Here is a 23570-nt window from a genome sequence, read left to right as displayed (position 1 = left end):
ATTGCCAGCCAGTTGGTTGCCTTGCTTCTGAAAACTATGAACTAGATCCTAGAATGATCTTCAGTTCATCTTCCATTATTTAAAGCCACTAGGTGTCGCTGTTCATGCACAAATTATTCATAACATCTTTATGCTTTATGTATAGCAGGGATCCGCAACCTTTGGCCAACGGCCCGCCAGGGTAAGCATCCTGGCAGGCCGGGCCGGTTTGTTTACCTGCTGCGTCCGCAGGTTCGGCCGATTGCGGCTCCCACTGGCTGCGGGTTGCCGCTCTAGGCCAATAGGGGTTGCGGGGAAGCTGCGTGGACCGAAGGATGTGTTCGCCGCTGCTCCCTGCAGCCTCCATTGGCCTGGAGCGGTGAACTGTGGCCAGTGGGAGCTGCAATTGGCCAAACCTGCCGATGCGACAGGTAAACAAACTGGCCCGGCCTGCCAGGGTGCTTACCCTAGTGAGCCGCGTGCCAGAGGTTGCCAATCCCCGATGTATAGTATAGCTAAAACTCGTAAGTAGCTTGAATACTAGTATTGGAGATGTTTCTTAAATTTCTAGTGGTGGGAATTTAGCTCCATATTTAATGGGTAATGTACATAAATAATATGAGTCTGAATACATTGGAGAGCCTTGCTTGAAAAGCATGAAGTGCATTTCTATTTCCTCATTTTTAGAGTTAGCTGTAGTTTGTTCTCTATTAATTCATAAACTACAGGAAAGCAGTTTTTGAATCACTTTAAAAAATTGGATATGTGATTCTTTTCTTTGTTTTTAGCAGTGCTTTTGCTTGCTCTTTGAACACTTTACTTGCATTTTCCTATGGGCAGTCTTAATTTTCTATTAACTGATTTTCTTATTCTTTCAAACAACAGAACTTTTGACCCTGTGGCTTAGCCTACACATTCTGGCTTCATGAAGATTGTTTTAGGACAGAGTTTTTTTCACTTGCTCTTTCTGTGATAGTTCTCATTCCAATTCATGAAAATGTATATTAACTTCAGAGTGTAAGTGCTAAAGTAAACTAATTAGATAATTTCAAAGATGTAATTTTTTCTAATAAACTTACAGTGGCTCTTGCCATTGCTAATTCATTTAATATTTATTCTGTGTAATTTTAAAAACTATTTTAATATTGACAGCAGCTAGTTCTAGAACTTAAAAATATCCTTCCTTTATCATCACTAACAGGTTCTGACAGGGAGGTTGTTGGTTTGAACCCCCCCTCCACGAGATTGTGACTTTTTAATATGAACTTTATTCAGTTAATGAGTATTTATATAAATAGGTTAAATTAACTGGTCCTTTTATGTTTAAAGTAACATTTCTGCTATTTTAAGCGTTTGACTGCAAGTATGAGGGTTACACAGAATTTTATTTCTTTACCTGTAAAATGTGTTGAGGGAACTGAATGACTTTGGACATGATTTGGGAATTTATTTTATGTAATAGTTTATTGTAAGTATCAACAGCGTACTTCCCCCGCATTTACTCATTGAGGTAGTCCCACTTGTATGTAAGTGCTTAGCCCATTTTGATTCTTGTGTACTATGTTTTTTAAAATAAGCTATTCAATACATTTGGACTGACATGATAGTATACAAGTAATCAATAGGAATGCAGTCCTGCATAAAGTCATGGATAAAATGAACAAAACAGACTACTTGCTGTTTATACACTATTGATAAAACTTGGTACGGTTAAGAGTCGACACTACATTTTAAAAAACTGACTTGGATTGCTATCTTTGTTTTTAATCTAATTGTTTTTCTCTTTAGGGTGACATCTGTGAACCCCATTTTATAAAACTACTTTTTGAAACAGAGAAAATTGATATAGTACTACATTTTGCAGCACAAACCCACGTAGGTGAGCATTGTTGCATGTTGTTGTAATAAATCTACTAGGTGTTTTGTTTGAAACAACTAACCTATTCATGTTGTTGCTGTTTTCATTCCTGTCGCCTTCATATTAAACTAAAGGACCATAATTGTCTATTTATTATAACGACACTAAGTAGCACTGTTAAGACTCAGGGTCTGTCAGCAAGGCTGGATTAAGGCATAAATTAACTAAGCTACAGTTTAGGGCCTTGCAATATGAGGGGCCTCTAAAAAAGAAAAAACTGACTCCATTTTAAATTTTATCAAAATTGGTTGATAAATAAAGGAGTTATGGGGAAAAAAGAAGATTCTCTCTAAATATAGACACTTTCGTTCAAATATGACAAAAATATACACATCTGGCTACACAAATACCCTTATCCTATTACCCTTCACTAATTGTTCATTATTGACAGGTGGGAGGCCAGGCTGAGAAAAAAAAATAATTGCATTGTAAAATTAGTCTTTCTACAAGTAAGTCTGCTATCCGTCTCCTAAGGCAGCGTTTTATTGGACAGCTGCTTCTAGTTTAGTGTCCCCCTTGGCTGGTAATAGCTGGAAGGCCGCCATCTTTTGTTTATGTCCAGCATGCTCAGTCATGTAGTGCCTTCATTCCTGTTTTTCTACGTTTTCTTAAGAGTTAGTGTGTAGTGTGTTCTTTTTTCTTTTGATCTGTACATACGTACTGTTGCGTATGGTAGTGCGCACACGGCTTTCTGCTTTATGCACTATCCATGCTTCACATGATTGAATTTGCAACTGATCATCTTATGCACTTGGGTCGGGTGGATCTTGAGGATAAATTTGTGTTGGCTTCCCTCTGTCAGTTTCAGGAACCTTCACAGAGTGCTGACAAAAGGATAAATAGAGGATTTGGGGAGAAGTGAAGGAAGATATACATATATATCAAAATATTCTGAGTACTTGGTGAGCAAGTTATTTCAAACTATGTGCATATATGATTTATAGGCTTTAATAGCCTATGATATTCATTATATTTGCTTGAATATAGGCTAATTTTTCTCACTTTCTCAATGCCTGTCTAGAGATTACCATTCTCTTTCACGCATATAGCTTGTTGTCACTGTGTGTCTGAGGTGTTTACTCAAGATTAATTAATGGTCCTGGGGGAGACAGAGGATAGAGAAGTGAACATGAAGATAGCTTTTCTTGCAGCATTTTCTAGGCAGACATCTATCTGCTCAAGCATTCTGTACGTCGAAAGTGACAAACTCTGTAGCTTATCATTTGAGGACATCATCAGTGACTTTGCTCTCCAAAAATCACAAAGGAAAACATTTTAAATTTCAGTGTTAAAATTAATGTGATGTGCAAACAGACATACAGCAGGTTGTACTGCTTCCATTAAGTAAGCTGGTCTGTGTAACTGCTTTTGTGTTGCTGTAGATACAAAGTTTTCATATCTACTAATTAAGAAATCATAAATGAAAATGTTAATTTGAAACTATTTCATAATGCAAACAGGCATATTGCAAGACATATGTTTTAGTTAATTATTATTCTGTTTTTACAACTTTGCCTTTGTATATATGCATATATAAAGCTTTTGTGTTTATATATAAAGTGTCCTGTGAAAATTATATGGCAGGTGGCCTCTTACACTTGACATAGCTTAGGGCCTCAAAATGTCATTATCCAGCCCTGTCTGTCAGCATTTTCATTATAAACCTATTTTCAGGTGTTTTACAGCTTTGCAACCCCCAAAAAAAGCTCCAGGCAGAAACTAGATGTTGCAAAGTCTCAAAAACCAAGTTTGATCCTTAAGCTAAAGGAGTGCAAAATATAGATGACTAACATCTGGTGACAATCATTGATTTTGCATCCCTCCGAACCTTAATGAGTAGTGTATGTGACCAAGTTCCTCCTCTACCTTGGTGGGTCCTGCGCTTATTGGCAGATTTGCTCACCTCAGTGATCTTCCCCACATTCTGGATCAACTCCTCCTGTGTCTGATCAGGAGTTGGGAGGTTTGGAGGGAACCCGGGCCCGCCCTCTACTCCGGGTTCCAGCCCAGGGCCCTGTGGATTGCAGCTGTCTATAGTGCCTCTTGTAACAGCTGCATGACAGCTACAACTCCCTGGGCTACTTCCCCGTGGCCTCCTCCAAACACCTTCTTTATCCTCACCACAGGACCTTCCTCCTGGTGTCTGATAATGCTTGTACTCCTCAGTCCTCCAGCAGTACACCCTCTCACTCTCAGCTCCTTGTGCCTCTTGCTCCCAGTTCCTCACATGCACTTCCTCTCCTCTGGCTCCTCCCTGCCTGACTGGAGTGAGCTCCTTTTTAAACCCAGGTGCCCTGATTAGCCTGCCTTGATTGGCTGCAGGTGATCTAATCAGCCTGTCTGCCTTAATTGGTTCTAGCAGGTTCCTGATTACTCTAGTGCAGCCCCTGCTCTGGTCACTCAGGGAACAGAAAACTACTTATCCAGTGACCAGTATATTTGCCATCTACCAGACTCCTGTACCCCGCTGGTCTGGGTCTGTCACATATGCCATTACACTTCTTTTCTTTTTAGGTTCAAATTGTTCTCTCAGAGACATGTGTGCAATTGCCATTGAAATCAATGAGTCACGTAAACATCCAGGAGAGTGCAGGACTCCAAAGGATTAAAAAAAACCCTAAGCTTAAGTGCCCAAATATGAACTAACATTATTCAACAGAAGGTATCAATATAATACATTCCATTATTTCATATGCCTTTTGACCGCCATTACCTGCACGCCGCACAGTAATTCATCTCCAACGGTACTACTAATGTACTAAGCTAATGTACTCAATGCTTTTTTTGCCTCTGTCTTCACGAACAAGGTCAGCTCCCAGACTACTGCACTGGGCAGCACAGTATGGGGAGGAGGTGACCAGCCCTCTGTGGAGAAAAAAGTGGTTCAGGACTATTTAGAAAAGCTGGACGAGCACAAGCCCATGGGGCCGGATGCACTGCATCCAAAGGTGCTAAAGGAGTTGGCGGATGTGATTGCAGAGCCATTGGCCATTATCTTTGAAAACTCGTGATGGGGGAAGTTCCGGATGACTGGAAAAAGGCTAATGTTGTGCCCATCTTTTAAAAAGGGAAGGAGGAGGATCCGGGGAACTACAGGCCAGTCAGGCTCACCTCAGTCCCTGGAAAAATCATGGAGCAAGTCCTCAAGGAATCAATTTTGAAGCACTTAGAGAAGAGGAAAGTGATCAGGAAAAGTCAGCCTGGATTCATCAAGGGCAAGTCATGCCTGACTAGCCTAATTGCCTTCTATGATGAGATAACTGGCTCTGTGGATGAGGGGAAAGCAGTGGACATGTTATTCCTTGACTTTAGCAGAGCTTTTGATACAGTCTCCCACAGTATTCTTGCAAGCAAGTTGAAGAAATATGGGCTGGATGAATGGACTGTAAGGTGGATAGAAAGCTGTCTAGATCATCAAGCTCAGTGGGTAGTGATCAATGGCCCCATGTCTAGTTGGCAGCTGGTATCAAGCGGAGTGCCCCAAGGCTTGGTCCTGGGGCCAGTTTTGTTCAATATCTTCATTAATGATCTGGAGGATGGCATGGACTGCACTCTCAGCAAGTTTGCATTTGACACTAAACTGGGAGGAGTGGTAGATACGCTGGAGGGTAGGACTAGGATACAGAGGGATCTAGATAAATTAGAGGATTGGGCCAAAAGAAATATGATGAGGTTCAACAAGGACAAGTGCGGAGTCCTGCACTTAGGACGGAAGCATCCCATGCACTGCTACAGACTAAGGACCAAGTGGCTAGGCAGGAGTTCTGCAGAAAAGGACCTAGGGGTTACAGTAGACGAGAAGCTGGATATGAGTCAACAGTGTGCCCTTGTTGCCAAGAAGGCTAACGGTATTTTGGGCTGTATAAGTAGGAGCATTGCCTGCAGATCGAGGGACACGATCATTCACCTCTATTTGGTGTTGGTGAGGCCTCATCTGGAGTACTGTGTCCAGTTTTGGACCCCACACTACAAGAAGGATGTGGAAAAATTGGAAAGAGTCCAGCAGAGGGCAACAAAAATGATTGGGGAGTTGGAGCACATGATTTATGAGGAGAGGCTGAGGGAACTGGGATTATTTAGTCTGCAGAAGAGAAGAATGGGGGGGGAGGGATTTAATAGCTTTTTTCAACTACCTGAAAGGGGGTTCCAAAGAGGATGGATCTAAACTATTCTCAGTGGTACCAGATGACAGTAATGGTCTCAAGTTGCAGTGGGGGATGTTTAGGTTGGATATTAGGAAAGGGTGGTGAAGCACTGGAATGGGTGACCTAGGGAGGTGGTGGAATCTCCTTTCTTAGATGTTTTTAAGGCCAGGCTTGACAAAGCCCTGGCTGGGAGGATTTAGTTGGGGGTTGGTCCTGCTTTGAGCAGGGAGTTGGACTAGATGATCTCCCGAGGTCCCTTCCAACCCTGATATTCTATGATTCTATGATACTACTAACATTCCAGACTGTGAGCAGTTTCAGACAGCTCCTATTTTCTTTAAAGCTACCAGCTAGAGAAAATATTCCTTGACTCTTTTTTCTCTTACCCCTCCCCCCCCCCATTCTCCCTCTCCCACCAGAAATTATACTGGTATTAGGTGCAGGGCACGGTTCATTTCTGGTCCAGGGATAGGTTTAAGGTTGAGTATCACAGGACCATCCTGACTAGAATGGGACCATTAGACAGGAAATTTCCTTCAGATTTGTTTCTTGCGCTGTCAATTCATGAGACTGGGCCTTAAAAGGTTACTTCCGTGCCCCCTCTCCCTTGCCCCATCACCCATGCACAATACCTTGAACATCTGTAGTACTTGTATTAGTAAAGCCTGGCTTTCTGGATTCTGAACTCCTTTTCACAAACCAAGACATTTGGATTGTATTTCACGATCTACAAATAGCAGGTTTAGTGTAAATCATTTGTGAGACTTTGGACTGGGTGATACCCTTTTTGCTCTCAGGTCAGATGTGAAAAGTGTTGGTTCAGGACTCCTACATGAAATCCCAACTTTTGATAGTTTCTTTCTTGATGAAGCAACTTGAAGAATATTCCTTTCTCATTTCCTCCTCTACTGTAGGGAACCACCATTCTGGGACCCTGCACCCCAAAATGGGACCATTTATCTATTATACATTATTGTATAAAAGTGGAAATGATGGAGCATTGCAGTTATAAAAAATTCTAATGTTATAATGTCAGTTTTGAAGTAGTCTTTAACACTGTAGATCGTGTGTGTGTGTGTGTGTGTGTGTAGAGAGCGAGAGAGCGCACACACACGTAGGGCTTTTAAGAGATTTCCAACTTATATTTACCAGACTACCAAATATGAATACAACATAAGGCAAATTGAAAAGAGGATGCAGTTAAGGTTCAGCATTCAACCTCACTCTTTTTGTTTATTTGTTTTGTTTTTTGTTTCTTCCTTAAATTCTGAATTTTTCTATCTTAATGCGGGGGGTTTTTTTAGGGGTGTGTACACATTGCATTAATAACAAATTTTCCTGAAGAACTCTCCAGAAAATACAGTTACATACTTTGCAATGTTGGGAAGTAAAACTCGCATACATTAAGGCTTTAACTCCTTTCAGTTAGTTTCAGTGTCTTATCTAATGAGAATTGTTAAAACTAATGTTTTAGTAATAACAAAGTAATGATTGGATATTGTATTGCAACCTATACTTAAACCACACTTGAGTTAGGCCTTTTGTTACATAGAGGGGTTTGGTTATCTTGTAAACTCATGTGAATTTACTGCCATTTAACTTAGTTAACTATCACTACTGTAAAGGCAAATATAGGTACTCTACAAACATTTTATTCCTGGTTGTAGTTCACCCTGGCATTGGTCATGGTTTGTTACCAGGTACAAATGTTCGTCTTGGAGCAAATATTGGGAATGTCTATATACGTCTTTATAATCATGTTAATTGGCAATCAAGTAACTCAAGTTAAAACACCACCGAACTCTCATCTCTACAGTGCCTCATGATATGGTTCCCTGTTAATCTTTTCATGCCAAGTCATCTTTTTAAAGTCTGAAATGAAAACTCTTTTTCGTTCTCTACTCTAGTGAAATTAAATTTTAAGAGAAACTCATTCTGTTATAGATCTTTCATTTTGGCGTACCTTGGAATTCACCTATGCGAATGTTTATGGCACTCATGTTCTGGTCACTGCTGCATATGAAGCCAGTGTGGAGAAGTTCATTTATGTCAGCACAGATGAAGTATATGGAGGTAGCATTGATGAGGTGAGCTTGAAAACACATCTGTATATATTTTTTTTTTTTTGGACCTCTGCTTGTTTTATGCATATTTTTAAAGATTTTAAACAGAACAAAATAAGATTTTAATAACTTCCCATGACTTCTGTGAATGAACTATCATATACTGTATGTGCTGTTCCTGAAGATGATGAAACTTTTATAAACAAATACTGATTATTACTAAAACATAGTTTAGTAACAGTCTCTTATTCATCATCTTTTATCATTTGTGTATTACATTTAATACAGAATGCCTAGAACAATGGGTAGACAGTAAAAAAAAAATGCAGTTGAAGAAATAAAATTTATGCGGTATGGAAAGAATGTCCTGTCACAAATTCTGCCCAGTGTGCTTTTGAGCCTATCTTTATTTAAAGAACATTTTGTTCTTTCTGCCCTTCTTTGTGTTTTGTCTACTTAGATTGTAAGCTTTATGTGACAGGGAACTTGTTTTGCTATATATTTAAGGGCTTGTTTACATGGTAAGTTACTGTATTGCAAGCCCTGGTGTGAACCTGCATAGTTTGGTGAGCTACACTTTCAAGTCGTAGTATGTCAAGCTGCACTCCTGGACGTTCGCTGAGCTGTAGCAGTGACGACAGAGGATGTTACTGTGCAGCAAACGCACTGTACATTCGCACCCTGGGTTGCAGCACAATAACTTGCCATGTAGAAAAGCCCTAAAATACCTAACACACTTTTGGGCGTTTTGTAAATAAGGAAAGACATAGCTTTGTTTGACAGTTTGTGGCAGTGATTCCTTCATCAGTGCAAAAAGTAATGGCGATAACTATTTCTCAGTATTGAGGGGAAAACCTTACTGATTACTACCCATTCACAACTTCTTTTTTAATCAGCAGGGAGGATTGTACAACTTAAGCCCACTTTGATTAAAAGAAAGAGAAAAGGAATACTGTTTCTCATAGATGAATCCCAAAATTGTCAGACACATAGATGGACATAATTCGTTAGGGGAGGGTCAACATGGTTTTTGTAAGGGGAAATTATGCCTCACCAATCTACTAGAACTCTTTGAGGGGGTCAACAAGCATGTGGACAAGGGGGATCCAGTGGATATAGTGTACTTAGATTTTCAAAAAGCCTTTAACAAGGTTCCTTATCAAAGGCTCTTAAGCAAAGTAAACTGTCATGGGATAAGAGGGAAGGTCCTCTCATAAACGATCTGGAAAAAGGGATGAACAGTGAGGTGGCAAAATTTGCAAAAACTATGCAAGATAGTTAAGTCCCAGGCAGACTGCGAAGAGCTACAAAAGGATCTCACAACACTGGGTCACGGGACAACAAAATGGCAGATGAAATTCAGTGTTGATAAACGCAAAGTAATGCACATTGGAAAACATAATCCCAACTATACATATAAAATGAGGGGGTCTAAATGAGCTGTTACCACTCAAGAAAGAGATCTTGGGAGTCATTGTGGACAGTTCTCTGAAAGTGTCCACACAATGTGCAGTGGCAGTCAAAAAGGAGAGCAGAATATTGGGAATCATGAAGAAAGGGATCGATAATAAGACAAAAAATATCATATTCCCTCTATATAAATCCGTGGTACGCCCAAATCTTGAATACTGCGTGCAGATGTGGTTGCCTCATCTCAAAAAAGATATATTGGAATTGGAAAAGTTACAGAAGAGGACAACAAAAATGATTAGGGGTATGAAAAGAGATGACTAAGTGGGGATATGATTGAGGTACATACAATCATGAGTGGTATGGAGAAAGTAAATAAGGAAGTGTTATTTACTCCTTCTCATAACACAAGAACTAGGGGTCACCAAATGAAATTAATAGGCAGCAGGTTTACAACAAAAGGAAGTATTTTTTTTCGACATAACACACAGTCAATCTGTGGAACTCTTTGCCAGAGGATGTTGTGAAGGCCAAGACTATAACAGGGTTCAAAAAAGAACTAGATAAGTTCATGAAGGATAGGTCCATCAATGGCTATTAGCCAAGATGGGCAGGGGTGGTGTCCCTAGCCTCTGTTTGCTGGAAGCTGGGAATGGGTGACAGAGGATGGATCACTTGATGATACCTGTTCTGCTCATTCTCTCTGGGGCACCTGGCATTGGTCAGGGTCGGAAGACAGGATACTGGGCTAGATGGACCTTTGGTCTGACCCAGTATGGTCACTCTTATGTTCTTCCACTAAGGAATTTTTATATGGCCTACTTTGCATCTATATCCATTTAACTAAGAAGTTCTCATCTCAGATCTACCACTTTGTTAGGTTACACATCATAGCAAATTAGTGATAAGAAAGTCTTTATCTGTACCAGTTGCTGAAATTGTGGCAGACACCACTGGGATGGCAGGGGTATGTTGCTCTAAAGAACTCATCCAGTCCAGGGTATAGCTATGTGTGGGTCTGGAGATTACCTTCAAGAAAGTAGAGACTGGGTAGGAGGTTTTGTGCCATTGATCATGTGGATTTTAAAGTTTCCCGAAGATAAGTGGTGTGAACTTCATCACCATGTCAGACAGAACCTCAGTCAGTTCCAGGCTATGTTTACACTGCACACTTTACAGGTGCACAGCTGTGCCACTACAGCAGTTCCACTGTAAGTTACGCAGTGTAGCCCCTCTTTGTAGTACCACCTCCAGCTAGGGGCAGTAGCTTTGTACGCTGGAGAGAGTCTTCTGCCAGAAAAGTGTTATCCAGGCCAACACTTTTAGTCAGTAAAGCTTTTGTCCATCTGGGGTGTATTTTTGTTTTCATATAGGCATTTATACTCTGCCTTAAATTTCTCCTTTGTTTTCAGCTGAATGATGTATTCTTCACTTCCAGTACTATCAAACAATTGCTGTATTTTACCCCAGTTGTAGTAGAAATGTTCTGACAATAGCTTCAGGATGAAGCTTTAAAAACATTAGAGGATTCTTTAGGATGAAAGCTGTTATATAATGCAAGTTATCACTCTTTTTATTTCAGGAATTTGATGAAGCTTCACCCAAACGACCAACGAATCCTTATGCCTCATCTAAAGCAGCTGCAGAATGCTTTGTTCAGTCTTACTGGGAAAGGTATCAGGTAAGCTTATTCAGGTTTCAGAAACTATAAGGTTTATTGCAATAGCATCCCTTCCATATGTGTCAAAGTAAAATCTACCACAATATAAGCCCACATTAGATCTGAACAGGAGTACTTGTGGCACCTTAAAGACTAACAAATTTATTTTAGCATGAGCTTTCGTGAGCTAAAGCTCACTTCTTCGGATGCATAGAATGGAACCATTCCCAGATCTTGGGAGACAGGCCAGTCCATACAACATAAACACTAACCCAGGAACCTATCAAGCCCGATGCCAGCTCTGTCCACATATCCATTCAAGTGACTCCATCACAGGACCTAATCACATCAGACACACCATCAAACGTGATATATGCCATCATGTGCCAGCAATGATAAATGGACACAAATCTGACATCAGGAATCATAACATTCAAAAACCAGTGGGAGAACACTTCCCTTTCTAACAACTCAGTGGCAGACTTAAACAGACTCCAAAGAGAGAGTGCTGAACTTGAATTAATATGCAAACTAGATACTATTAACTGTGGTCTAAACAAAGACTGGGAATGGTTGGGTCATTACACCAATTGAATCTATTTCATCTTAATTATCACTTCAAATAAATTTGTTAGTCCATTAGATCTGAGTGAATTATAGTTTTAAATTGAGTTTGGATTTTGACATAAGTAATAGGTATGAAGCACGTGAGCAAAAATGAAATGTTTTTTGACAAATAGATTCCTTATTAGGCATATTAATACAGAACTCTGAGTAATCATTTAAACTACAATACAGAACCGTATTTCCTGCATCCCTCAGAAGCAGTGCAAAGGCAGGGAGAGTCAGGGGTAACGGAGGAGCTGAGGGAGATGGAAGGAAATTGCTGGGAAGGAGCCTGGGTGTGAACTTGGAGGGTTGTTGGGTATGGGTAGGAAAAATATGGAACAGGGTTTTTTTGTGGGGTGGAAAGGGATTCATAGAACATTAGGGTTGGACGAGACCTCAGGAGGTCATTTAGTCCAAAGCAGGACCAACACCAACTAAATCATCCCAGCCAGGGCTTTGTTAAGCCGGGCCTTAAAAACCTTTAAGGATGGAGATTCCACACCTCCCAAGGTAACCCATTCCAGTGCTTCACAACCCTCCAAATGAAATAGTGTTTCCTAATATCCAACCTAGACCTCCCACACTGCAACTTGAGACCGTTGCTTCTTGTTTTGTCATCTGCCACCACTGAGAACAGGCTAGTTCCATCCTCTTTGAAACCTCCGTTCAGGTAGTTGAAGGCTGCTGTCAAATCCCCTGTCACTCTTTTCTTCTGCAAACTAAATAACCCCAGTTCCCTCAGCCTCTCCTCGTAAGTCATGTGCCCCAGCCCCCTAATCATTTTTGTTGCCCTCCGCTGGATTCTTTCCAATTTGTCCACATCCCTTCTGTAGTGGGGGGACCAAAACTGGACACAACACTCCAGGTGTGGCCTTACCAGCGCCGAATAGAGGGGAATAATCACTTCCCTTGATCTGCTGGCTATTCTCCTACTAATACAGCCCAATATGCTGTTAGCCTTCTTTGGAACAAAGGCACACTGACTCATATCCAGCTTCTCATCCACTGTAATCCTGAGGTCCTTTTCTGCAGAACTGCTGCTTAGCCAGTCAGTCCCCAGCCTGTAGCAGGGCATGGGATTCTTTCTTCCTAAATGCAGGACTCTGCACTTGTCCTTGTTGAAGCTCATCCGATTTCTTTTGGCCCAATCCTCCAATTTGTCTAGGTCACTCTGGATGCTATCCCTACCTCCAGTGTATCTACCTCTCCCCCAGCTTAGTGTCATCTGTGAATTTGCTGAGGGTGTAATTCATCCCATTGTCCAGATCATTAATAAAGATGTTGAACAAAGCCGGCCCCAGGACCGACCCCTGGGGCACTCCACTTGATACCAGCTGCCAACTAGACATCAAGCCATTGATCACTACCCGCTGAGCCTGACAATCTAGCCAGCTTTCAACCTACCTTATAGATAGGGTCTGCATGGGGGAAGCTCCCTAACAATCCTATCTGACCCCAGCCTCTCCCATTCAGTCAGACACATCTGCCCCTGTCCCCCATGTGTCCCTGCACCTCCATGTGTCCTTGCATCCCCTGTGCATGTGTCCCTCCACTCTGACTCAGACACCCACTCTCCCCATCACCATGTGGTCCTGCACTCCCTTCCCCTGTCCGTATGTGGCTCTGTACCCCCATCCCCAGGTGTTTCTGTGCCCCCATTCAGCCATTCCCCTGTCCCTATAGGTCTGTGCCTCACCCAGCCACTCCCATGTCCCTGTACCCGCTCCCCATGTGTCTCTGTGCCCCCACTCAGCCATTGCCCCTGTCCCTATGTGTCCCTGTTCAGCTCCTGCCCAATCTGTCCTGCCCACTAGCTCATAAGGCTCCTGTCTGACCTCCCCACCCCCTGCCAGCACTCCACGCTGTCTGTCTCTCCATAGCTCCTCTCTCCTGACCTGGCCTGACATGCACTGAGAAGAAGGCAGGCTCTTTCTCTTCCTTAGCTGGCTGGGAGCTGCTGCTGTTCTTGCATCACAGCACCCTCTGGTGGGAAAAAGGCAGAACTGCAGCAACATTTAGGCAGAAGCTTTTTTCTGCTCAAAAATTAAAAATACACATGGCTCATTAATTATGCATGTGTATAGTAGCGCAGAATCCCCCCAGGAGTAATATTTTGAATGTAATCAACAGCAAGTGGCCTTTGGACTAATAAAAGAATGCTTATGTGGAAACTGAGTCATGGTAAACCTTAATAAACTGTTTAGGGAAATTATTTCTGACACAGTACCATCTGATTCACGGTTCTGTTTAAATTGGATGAAAAGGACACTTGCCTATCCTATTATTAAAGGCATTCAAAACAAACAGATATTTTTTCATCGTAATTGTAAACTTCTGAATTTTCATCTTTCTTCTACCAGTCTATCAAAACTAACTAAATTCCCTAGTTTCTAAATTACAGCTAAATGTAAAAGAAATCATATATTCCAAAGTAGGGGTGTGCAAAGTTAAGGTAACCAAATTGCATTGTCTGCTCCCATGGGGAAAGCAGCCTTCCATCTTTCCTTATTTATTTTTATTTGAAGCTTTAAATTGCTATGCAGATCCTTATTTATTTAAACATTTTCAATTGTAAACTGCCTTGCTTCATTCTTCATCTTATTTTTTTCTGGCCTTTTAAGGCTCTTCATAAGTGTGCTGTCTTTGGGATGGGGAAAACTCAGGGATAGATGTCTGTTAGTGACAGTGAAACATTTCTTTTGAAGAAGAAATGTCACATAAAGGCTCTTTATATTGTCTACCGAATACATGTTTGTAGTGTCCTCTAGACAGGAATGCAAATGAGAATAGGGATCAGGAACTTCTGTTGCTGACTGCATGTCTCCATCTCTAAACTGGAGATATTTGTCTACTGGCAGGTGTGTCTTGTGGCGTCATTTATTCATGAAGTGCTTCCAGATATTTGGATAGGCACTACAAAATTGTGAATTGCTACTATTAATTGTTCAGTGAAGAAGCGAAGGCAGTTTGGGCCTACAGTCCTTGACAGATAATACTCACATGTTTAATATTTTAAAGTTTCCAGTTGTTATCACACGAAGCAGCAATGTTTATGGACCACATCAGTATCCAGAAAAAGTAAGTATGATGTTTGTTTCTATCTTAACTCTCTAATCCATTGTAAAAAGGTGGCTTATATGTTTTACTGCTGGGTTTTGTGTGTGTGTGTGTGTCAGAATATACTTACAATATTTTTCCAAAGAAAATAATTTGTATCACAGGCAAAGTAGGTCAAGCTGAATTAGCACCATCTGTCTTAGTCTGATATTAATAACCTACCAAACTAACCACCTAAATGACTCATGTTGGTGGATGCAGGGAAAAGCAGGAACTACATTTCTCCAATAAAGCATTTGTTAGAGTGTCTCAAATATCTGTTTGAGCATTGTCAGAATTTTTTACAGTGCTTCTAGATTTTCAGAGGATATCAGGGTGCCACAGGGATTGGTGTTAATTCCGGTCTTAATTAATAATTCCATCAATGATATGAAAGTGAGGTAAACAGTAAGGTTTTACAAAATCCCTCAGATATGAAAGAAGGTGGAGTTGCATCAGTAAAGATAAAAAGAAACCTAAAAAAGTGAGAAATCTGGTCAGAAATAAAATGAAATTGAAGTGGATTGCATTTGTCTAGGCTTATCTTGTGGAGAGGAATAATACAAAATAGATATTAAGTAGGAGGGAGTTTTGTATTGCTACTATCCAAATATGGGGTGATAGTGGATAAATGACAATGAAAGTTACTGCACATGTTGATAAAGAAATGCCGCATTTTGCAAAGGCATAATTTGTGCTATTTTTTTGAGGTTGTTCCTCTCTGCACTGGTTTTAGTTCTGACCATCTTGGAAAAATTTAGACGAATTGGTGGTAACTCATAGAAGAATAAAGAAAAAATATTTAGGGACTTAATGGACTGACTAATGAAGAGTCAAACTGAACTAAAATGTATAGCCTTTTATAGTTAGACAAAAATAACTGTAGGAAGCAATATGTTTTTGATGAATCCTTGGCCACAGCTGGATATCACGATTGCCAATGTAAGTACTCGCGGGTAGCCTGGGACTCTTGCTCAAAAATTAGTACCTCAAGATCTTTCTATCTTTGTGTCACATTTGTGCTCTTTAGCTGGCAACTGTAGTAACTGTTGTAGCTATGGATTTGTTACAGGTAGGTACCAGACCACTGGATTTTAACTCCTGCTCACAGATGTTTGAGTAATTTTTTGCCTACATGGGGGTGTTTGGGTGTGACTTGTCTTTGCAAGGTAAGATCATGTTTGTTCAAGTGTTTAGCCCCATTTGCCTTGATCCTGCAAATGCTTTTACGTGTGCTTAACTTTATGCACTTGAGCAGCCCCATTGATGTCTGTGGGACTCCTCATATGCATAAAGTTAAGCATATGTTGTGTTTGTAGGGTCAGGGCCTCCCTGGCTCCCTAAAGAAGGTAAGATGTAAAACTACTAATCCTGTGATCTCCAGTGATTTTTAGAGCAGAAGATCATGGATTCTATTTATCATTCTGCTTTTCTACTATACACTGGTTTGTTTCACAGAATCATAGTGATGATATTTCCTATCTTGAGTAAAATCCTTTGAGCGGACTTCTGAGATGTATATAAATGTTTACTTTGAACAACAAAATAAATATGCATGTAACTTCCACGCCCAAGGAGCTTTTAGCTTGGTTGTTAGGATGAATGTTGGAAGGCGTGCATTCCCACAAATGCTCCTTTAAAAAAAAAATCCTAAACTTTTTTCTATTTAACAGCTTTTAAAATTCAAATGAATATATGATGGCAGTTCTTCCATCTAACTTTCAATTGTGTTTTGCTTTGTTTTTAAGTAGATATTTTTTATGGGTGAAATCCTGGGCCCATTTACTTCAGTGAGGTCACGATTTCACCTTTTAAGTCCTTGTAGAGCTTCAGCTTTTCTAAAATGAACTGACTTTATTTATTTATTTATTTATTTATTGCTGTTTAGGTTATTCCAAAGTTTATATCTTTGTTGCATCAGAACAGGAAATGGTATGTAACTTGAGTTTTCTACAGTGTTTTTTTTGGTTTGTGGCAGGGAGTATGTGGTGAAAAAGCCTTGGTTATAATTGTAATCAATGCAGTATTCTTAATAAATTTAATGTTTTTTAAATTAGTCCCATTAGTAATCTGAGTATGTCCATAACTTACTTGCATTTTAGTTACATTGCAATCAGGAACGAAAAAAGGCTATTTTAAAATTAACTCAAACAGAATCTTCTTTCAACCAAAAAGCATTTTTTTTCCTGATTTTTAATAGTTGTATCCATTTAAAAATACACATCTAAATGTTGATAGAATAACTGGATACTTCTGTTTTTAAAGTTACACAACACTGTATCTTTCTTTTTCCTGTTTAGCTGCATTCATGGTTCTGGGCTTCAAAGAAGGAATTTTCTTTACGCCACTGATGTAGTAGAAGCATTCCTTACTGTTCTAAAGAAGGGGAAGCCGGGTGAAATTTATAACATTGGAACCAGTTTTGAAATGTCCATTGTACAGCTTGCTAAAGAATTAATCCATCTAGTAAGTAAACAATGTAGACAGTTCAGAGTATTTGTGGTTTCTTTTCTTCTTAATAATGGTACATCTGCAATTAAACTTCAGAGGATTTGAATTACTTTTGGCTTATGTGAGTTTAATGTTCAAAGGGTGGGAAAGATGAGATTTGACAATCCCCTAGGGAGACAGAAGTGCCATAGATACACAGAACCGGTAGCACAGGTATAATGCACAAAACAGCCATGCAAGCTACCTCACGCTACAGTATTTTTTCAGTCCTCCTGGGATCCTGACCTGGAAGAAATGATCTATAACTCTGACCGTAGCTCAGTCTCCATACTAATGCAATCAGACCTGGGTTCAATTCCCTGCTCTTCCATAAACTTCCTGGGTGACCTTGGGCCTGTAATTTAGCCTGTAAGTGCTTCAGTTCCTCATCTGTAAAATGAGATGGTGTGAGGATAAATACATTGAAAGACTTGGAAGTATTTTGAGATCCACTGATGAAAAGTGCTATTTAAGAAATAGGTGGTGGTATTATTATTATTGTTGTTTCTCACTGATGCAAGTGCTTTTTTAAAAAAGGGGGCAGCATTGAGAACTCTCCACCTACTTTTCACGCAGGCTAATGACCAGTCATCAATTGACAACTGCTTCTTGATATTCTGTGTTTCATTTTGGTCAGGGAATGTGGAATTGACAAAAGTAAAAACTTGTTATGATTTAGAATTATACAAAAATCCAGTTATTAATCATAGAATCATAGACTGTCAGGGTTGGAAGGGACCTCAGGAGGTCATCTAGTCCAACTCCCTGCTCAAAGCAGGACCAATCTCCAAGTATTGGAAGGTATCTGGAGAAGAGTGTCCATTGGAATCATTATACATGGTTAAAACTAATTACCTTGCCATAATTTTACCAGCCACAGCTCATAAAATTTAAACCAAAAAACATACAGAAATGGTGGTTCTTAGTCCAGTGTTAAATTCAAACCTTAATATTGATTTAATTCTATGCATTGTAACCTGGTTTGTAATACAGAAAATAATTTATTCTTTTCTGGTTGACAGATAAAAAAGACCAATTCAGAATCTGAAATGGAACATTGGGTGGATTATGTAAAAGACAGGTAAGGAATTGGTTAACAGTCTTCTTAAAGATGTGTTCTATTTTTTGTTTTGTTTTGTTTTGTACTTTCTTTGTACCACTGCGCAAAAAAAAAAAAAAAAGTTCTCATTATGCCCTTTTGTGACAATAGTCTGTTCCTGCATAGATCAGTGATGTCAGGCTCACCTGAAGGGCATATCCCATTTTTAGTCATAGGCCAGGCTGTGTGTACAGTGGTATTTCCTCCCCTTAATCCACAGAGGAATGCCTATTGTCAGGAGATTTGCAAAAAGATAAAGTGTAGAAATATGGCATTTATGTAGTAACTAAACTGTCTTAATTTGTTTGTTCAGTACTTGTTACATTCACCATCATGCAGGATGGAAGAAACTCTGACCTTTACAACCACTCTTACTTCTGTCATTTGTTTAACTTTCTGTTTTTGTGTGTCGTCTCTGTTCTCCATTTGCATTTCCTTCCCTGAAGCAACTTCCAATTTCCCACCTTCAGTAAGCTTCACCTGCACCCCCATTCTCTATTCTGAAATGATCAGTAATGGAATAGTTAATATCACCATTAACATGGCATCAACAGGCTTTAGAATTGACACTCCAGTGAGATTAGTACGGAGCAGGAGGGGTCACGCCTCTGAGCCATTGTTTCAGGTGATCTGCAGGCGTCAAAAGACTATCAGGTTAAGATTCTGTCATGGGCTTCTGTGAATTTTTGTTTATTGCTCATGTCCTTTCCCTGACTTTTACTTAAAATACCTTGGGAGGCAGGGAGGACGACACATTGTCAGAGTGCTGTTGGGGCTTGCAGCTGCTCCAGCCCTGGTGACCACTGCTGCTCCAGAGGGCCAGCAGCTGCTTTGACAGGCCAGGGGCCGGCCCCTGGTTTGGTCCTGCCCCAGAAGTCAGAGAGGTCCCGAAAAGTCGTGGAATCTGTGACCTCCATGATAGAATCTTACCCTTAACCTTCCAAATATGAACAGAATAACTGATAGTTGTCTTGGCAGCCAGGAGCACTTTAAATTTATTAACTTAAAAAGATTAAAGCTTAGATTCTGGACAATTTGAATGTAATTACATGGGCTGCATAAATACGTCAGATGGGCCAAATGCAGCCCTTTGGCTGTACTTTAGACTGATTGATTTGTCCAAGGCCAGAGGGGACCATTATGATCATCTAGTGTGACCTGTATAACACAAGCCATAGAACTTCACCAGAATAATTCCTAGAGCGTAAAATACACAAGCTCTTACTGTACTCTTGATAAGATCGAGAGAGTTATGAACTTTAGAGATGGGAACAGATGAGCCCTGAAGTGTTGAAGAAAAATAGGACATTGTCCTATGAAAACTAAGTTTTCTATAAAATATGAACCCTGCCTCACTTGCTGTGAACAAACATAAAGAAGGGAAATTGGAAAGACTAACTGCAGGCTGCATCTTGGCAAAGAATTAACATCTTAAAGTATAACATCTTAAAATGTAGCGCAAGACACTTTATATTTTATTTTATTTAAATAACAGTTGTACAATATCTGGAAGGTATTTGGTTGAGGAGACTGACAGACACAAGTCTTGTCTGTGCGACATTAATCACTACAGTTACTCGGACAATGTTGAAAATAGTTTATCCATATTTCCACTGGCACCCAAACAGTTCAGCAGCATCTACATCTTTTCTCAGCTCCTGGAATGTTGATATGGCTTACTGCCTAGGTGCCTGAGCTCCCAGATGTAGTGATGCAGCAGCTTTTCTCCTCAAGTAAGCAGCACTTTAGATAAAAGGTGAAATACATAAGTAGGATTCTCCTCACTCACTTTCCATCAGTGGATATTGGTACATTTAGATTCCATGTATTGAGCAGCACTGAGCTCTCACTAACGGTGACTTTGCTGTTGTAGATTTCTAGAGTATTGCCATATCTTCAGAGCATCAAACAAGGTGAATATTTGAAGCTTCCTAACAGTGTATTATTAGTATTTATTACTAATAATGTTTAGTATGGTTGTGCCAAAGAGCCAACTCAGAATGGACCCCCATGGTGCTACGCATTGTACAAAGAGTAGTATATGGTCCCAGTCCCAGAGAGCTCAAAATCTAAATAGATAAAACAGACACAGGGTTCTAGAAGGATATAACACTTAAGCAGAATGAACTGTGTGATGACAGCAGACAATGACGAAATTCACCCTAGTGTACTTAAGGAACTAGTTGAAGCAATCTGTGAATCATTAACTGTTGTCTTCAAGAATTCATGGAGGATGAATGACATCCCAGATGATTATAAAAAGGTAAAGGTAGTACCTCTCTTCAAAAAGAAGAAAAAACAGGACCTGGGGAATTATAGACCACTCAGCCTGATACCTGTAGAGATACTGAAACAAATTATTAAATAATCAATTTGCTCAAACCTACAGAAAAATAAGGTGATAATTAATAACTAATATGGATTTCTCAAGAACAAATTGTGTCAAATCTAATTGCTTTCTTTGACAAGGTAACTGGTCTAGTGGTTGGAGGGGAAGCAATAGACATGATATATCTGGACTTTTTACATAATCCTACATGATATTCTCGTAAGCAAACTGAGGAAATGTAGTTTAGATGAAATTACTCTAAGGTGGGTGCATAACTTGTTGAAAAACTACTCAAGAATATTTATCAGTGGTTTGCTGTCAAACTCGGAAGACATATCAAGTAGGGTCTTGCAGGAAACAGGGTGAAGGGAGAAAGAAAAGGTAGGGGAGAAAAGGGTAAGAGGGACAGATGTGGAGTGAAACTGAGGTGAAAAGACTTTGGGGGAGGAGGGGGTGGGGAGGAGAGGATCAAATAGCAAACCAGCACAGGACAAAGTAAGTCCAATTAAAACTGTATAAGGTTCTCTGAATGTCCAAAGGACCAAAGGTCTCAGCTTTGGCTGCTTCTGCCACTATCAACTGGAGTCTCTGGTAGCTTCTCTCTGCAATTTTCTCCAAAGGCCACATAGATTGGTGGGAAGCACCATCTGGGTTCTAAAGCCCTTCAGAGTGGGTGGATGGGTGGAGTGGAGTAATATAAACACACTAGCACAGTGGGGTTTAAGTTACCGTGAGGGCCGAACTCATTTTTCTCCCTGAGCATCTGCACACGAGTTTTGTGCAGATCACGTGCATGGTAGAAATGTTTTGAAAATGTGACAAAGCAGATCTGTTTGAGTGGGAAAATCATTTTTAATTAAAAAACGCCTAATATGAGTGCTTGAGGGCACTGTAGAGCAAAGTGCTGTACACTGAATTGTTTTCAAAAACATTGTACATGCTTGAACTGTATTTTTCTTTAAACTTGTATTTTTGTATTTGTTTTTAAGACCTACCAATGACCTAAGATATCCAATGAATTCAGAAAAAATGCACAATTTAGGATGGAGACCTAAAGTTCCTTGGAAGGAAGGAATAAAGAAAACAAGTATGCTACATTTAATATCTGTAACTCACTTGGGGGTGGTGATTTGGGAGTAAAGAAGTAGAGAATATTTTGGTTTTGAAATTTAGTGTTACCTTACGAGTAGCTAAAATTAGAATGCTGCTGAGCTTACTCTTTCAAACTAGCCAGTAGAACTGATTCCTCTTTAAGTAGCTTATGTGCCTATTAGTATTTTTTTAAAAGAAACCCATTAAGTCACCTTACCATTATTAATATAATTTAAAAGCAGGGGCAAAAATAAAGTAGACATTTTGATATGATACAATAGTATCTTGGTTAAGGACTTCACTGAAGATTCCAAATATTATTAGCTATATATGTCACAGAATGCAATTTATGTACAACTATACTACTGCTGTGTTAGCTTCCTTGTGGTATCTGGAAAAGGGTACAAATATTCCTAACTATCAGTTTCTCTGTTTAATTTGAACTATGTCTTAAATTCAACCTTCTCGTTTATGCTAGTTGAATGGTACAGAGACAATTTTCGCAACTGGAAGAATGCGGAGAAAGCTTTGGAACCCTTTCCTGTGACAGAACTATTTGCACAGCTTGATGTACCGTAGGGAGGAAGAGAGAACATAAAGGAAATTCATCCTCTCTCCTCGTGACCGTGTCTTCTTTATAGAAACTTGCAGTCAAGTGACCAAAACGAAGTCTTCTCATATTTCAAGATGCATGGACAATTATGAATTCACAGTTGTAAATAAGGAACAAAATGGGAAAGATTTTCAGAGCTTTTTAATACTTGATTTTGTAGATGTAAATCAGTTTTCAGTGCAATATCCTTAAATTTTTATAGAAATTTATTTTAAATAACTATATGAAGGATTTTTATAACACTATACATTGATACACTTGATTTTAAACCTGTTTTGTTCACTTTGACTAAGAAACATTTTGAATACAACTCTTGGTATTTTTGATGAAAATATGTTATTGATGTGTTTAAGTTCAGAAATGCATCAGATGTACAAGACAGGTTATCACTTCTTATACTTGTTCCATCACGTTAGCTACAAAATTATATTTTCTGTTCAGGCGTTTAATCATTAAGGAGCCAAATGTTCTATGCTCTACCAAAGGTGTACAGAATCACCAAAGGTAGAGATGAGATCTAAATGGTTACAGTCTATTTCCCTGCCGTTGCAGTATTGTTCTCCATAGATAACTATTCTAGAACATTGTCTGGTCTAATTTTAAATGTCTTAAATAGCATGTATCACCTGTCTTGGGAAATTATCATCAACCTAATAGATCTTTCATGAAGCTTGTATTTAAATTCATTCCATTATCTGTCTACATTATTTTCAAAGGATTTTATCACTGTGGTCATTATCCAGTTATTACCTCTTGTATTACCCCAAATAATTTCTTTCTCCTTAATGTTTACAATTGGAATGTTTGGAAAAACTTGAATGCTAAGTTTGTTACAGTATTTAAAATGTTATAATGTTCCATGATATGAAGAATATTTTTGGCCATAGGGATAAAAGCTAAATAGTTTTGTTTCACTGAGTTGTGGGATGGTTTGTATTATCAGAGTTTAGATCATCTTATCAATGAAACATTGCTTGTAAGTAAAACTTCCTTGTAAATTACCCCTTTTTTTAATAGAAGGGAGAAATATCCTGTATTTTCACATAAAATTCAGTAGAAAACTATAA

At 39.5% G+C, this 23570-nt stretch overlaps 1 protein-coding gene across 1 annotated transcript in view; it reads left to right on the top strand.

Annotated features, from left to right (window-relative positions):
- The window catches only part of TGDS (TDP-glucose 4,6-dehydratase), a 32722-nt gene extending 9152 nt beyond the window's left edge, over positions 1 to 23570 (top strand). Inside the window, exons 4-12 of the mRNA XM_039519976.1 lie at positions 1768 to 1858; positions 7987 to 8129; positions 11098 to 11196; positions 14803 to 14862; positions 16769 to 16812; positions 17181 to 17346; positions 18393 to 18451; positions 21788 to 21885; positions 22369 to 23570. Of these exons, the coding sequence (XP_039375910.1) occupies positions 1768 to 1858; positions 7987 to 8129; positions 11098 to 11196; positions 14803 to 14862; positions 16769 to 16812; positions 17181 to 17346; positions 18393 to 18451; positions 21788 to 21885; positions 22369 to 22469 (861 nt within the window). The 3' untranslated portion in view covers positions 22470 to 23570. The remainder of the gene's footprint in view (positions 1 to 1767; positions 1859 to 7986; positions 8130 to 11097; positions 11197 to 14802; positions 14863 to 16768; positions 16813 to 17180; positions 17347 to 18392; positions 18452 to 21787; positions 21886 to 22368) is intronic.

This window comes from Mauremys reevesii, linkage group 1, assembly GCF_016161935.1.
Source record: "Mauremys reevesii isolate NIE-2019 linkage group 1, ASM1616193v1, whole genome shotgun sequence".
NCBI lineage: Eukaryota > Metazoa > Chordata > Testudines > Geoemydidae > Mauremys > Mauremys reevesii.
This window is presented reverse-complemented; position numbering and strand designations above follow the sequence as displayed.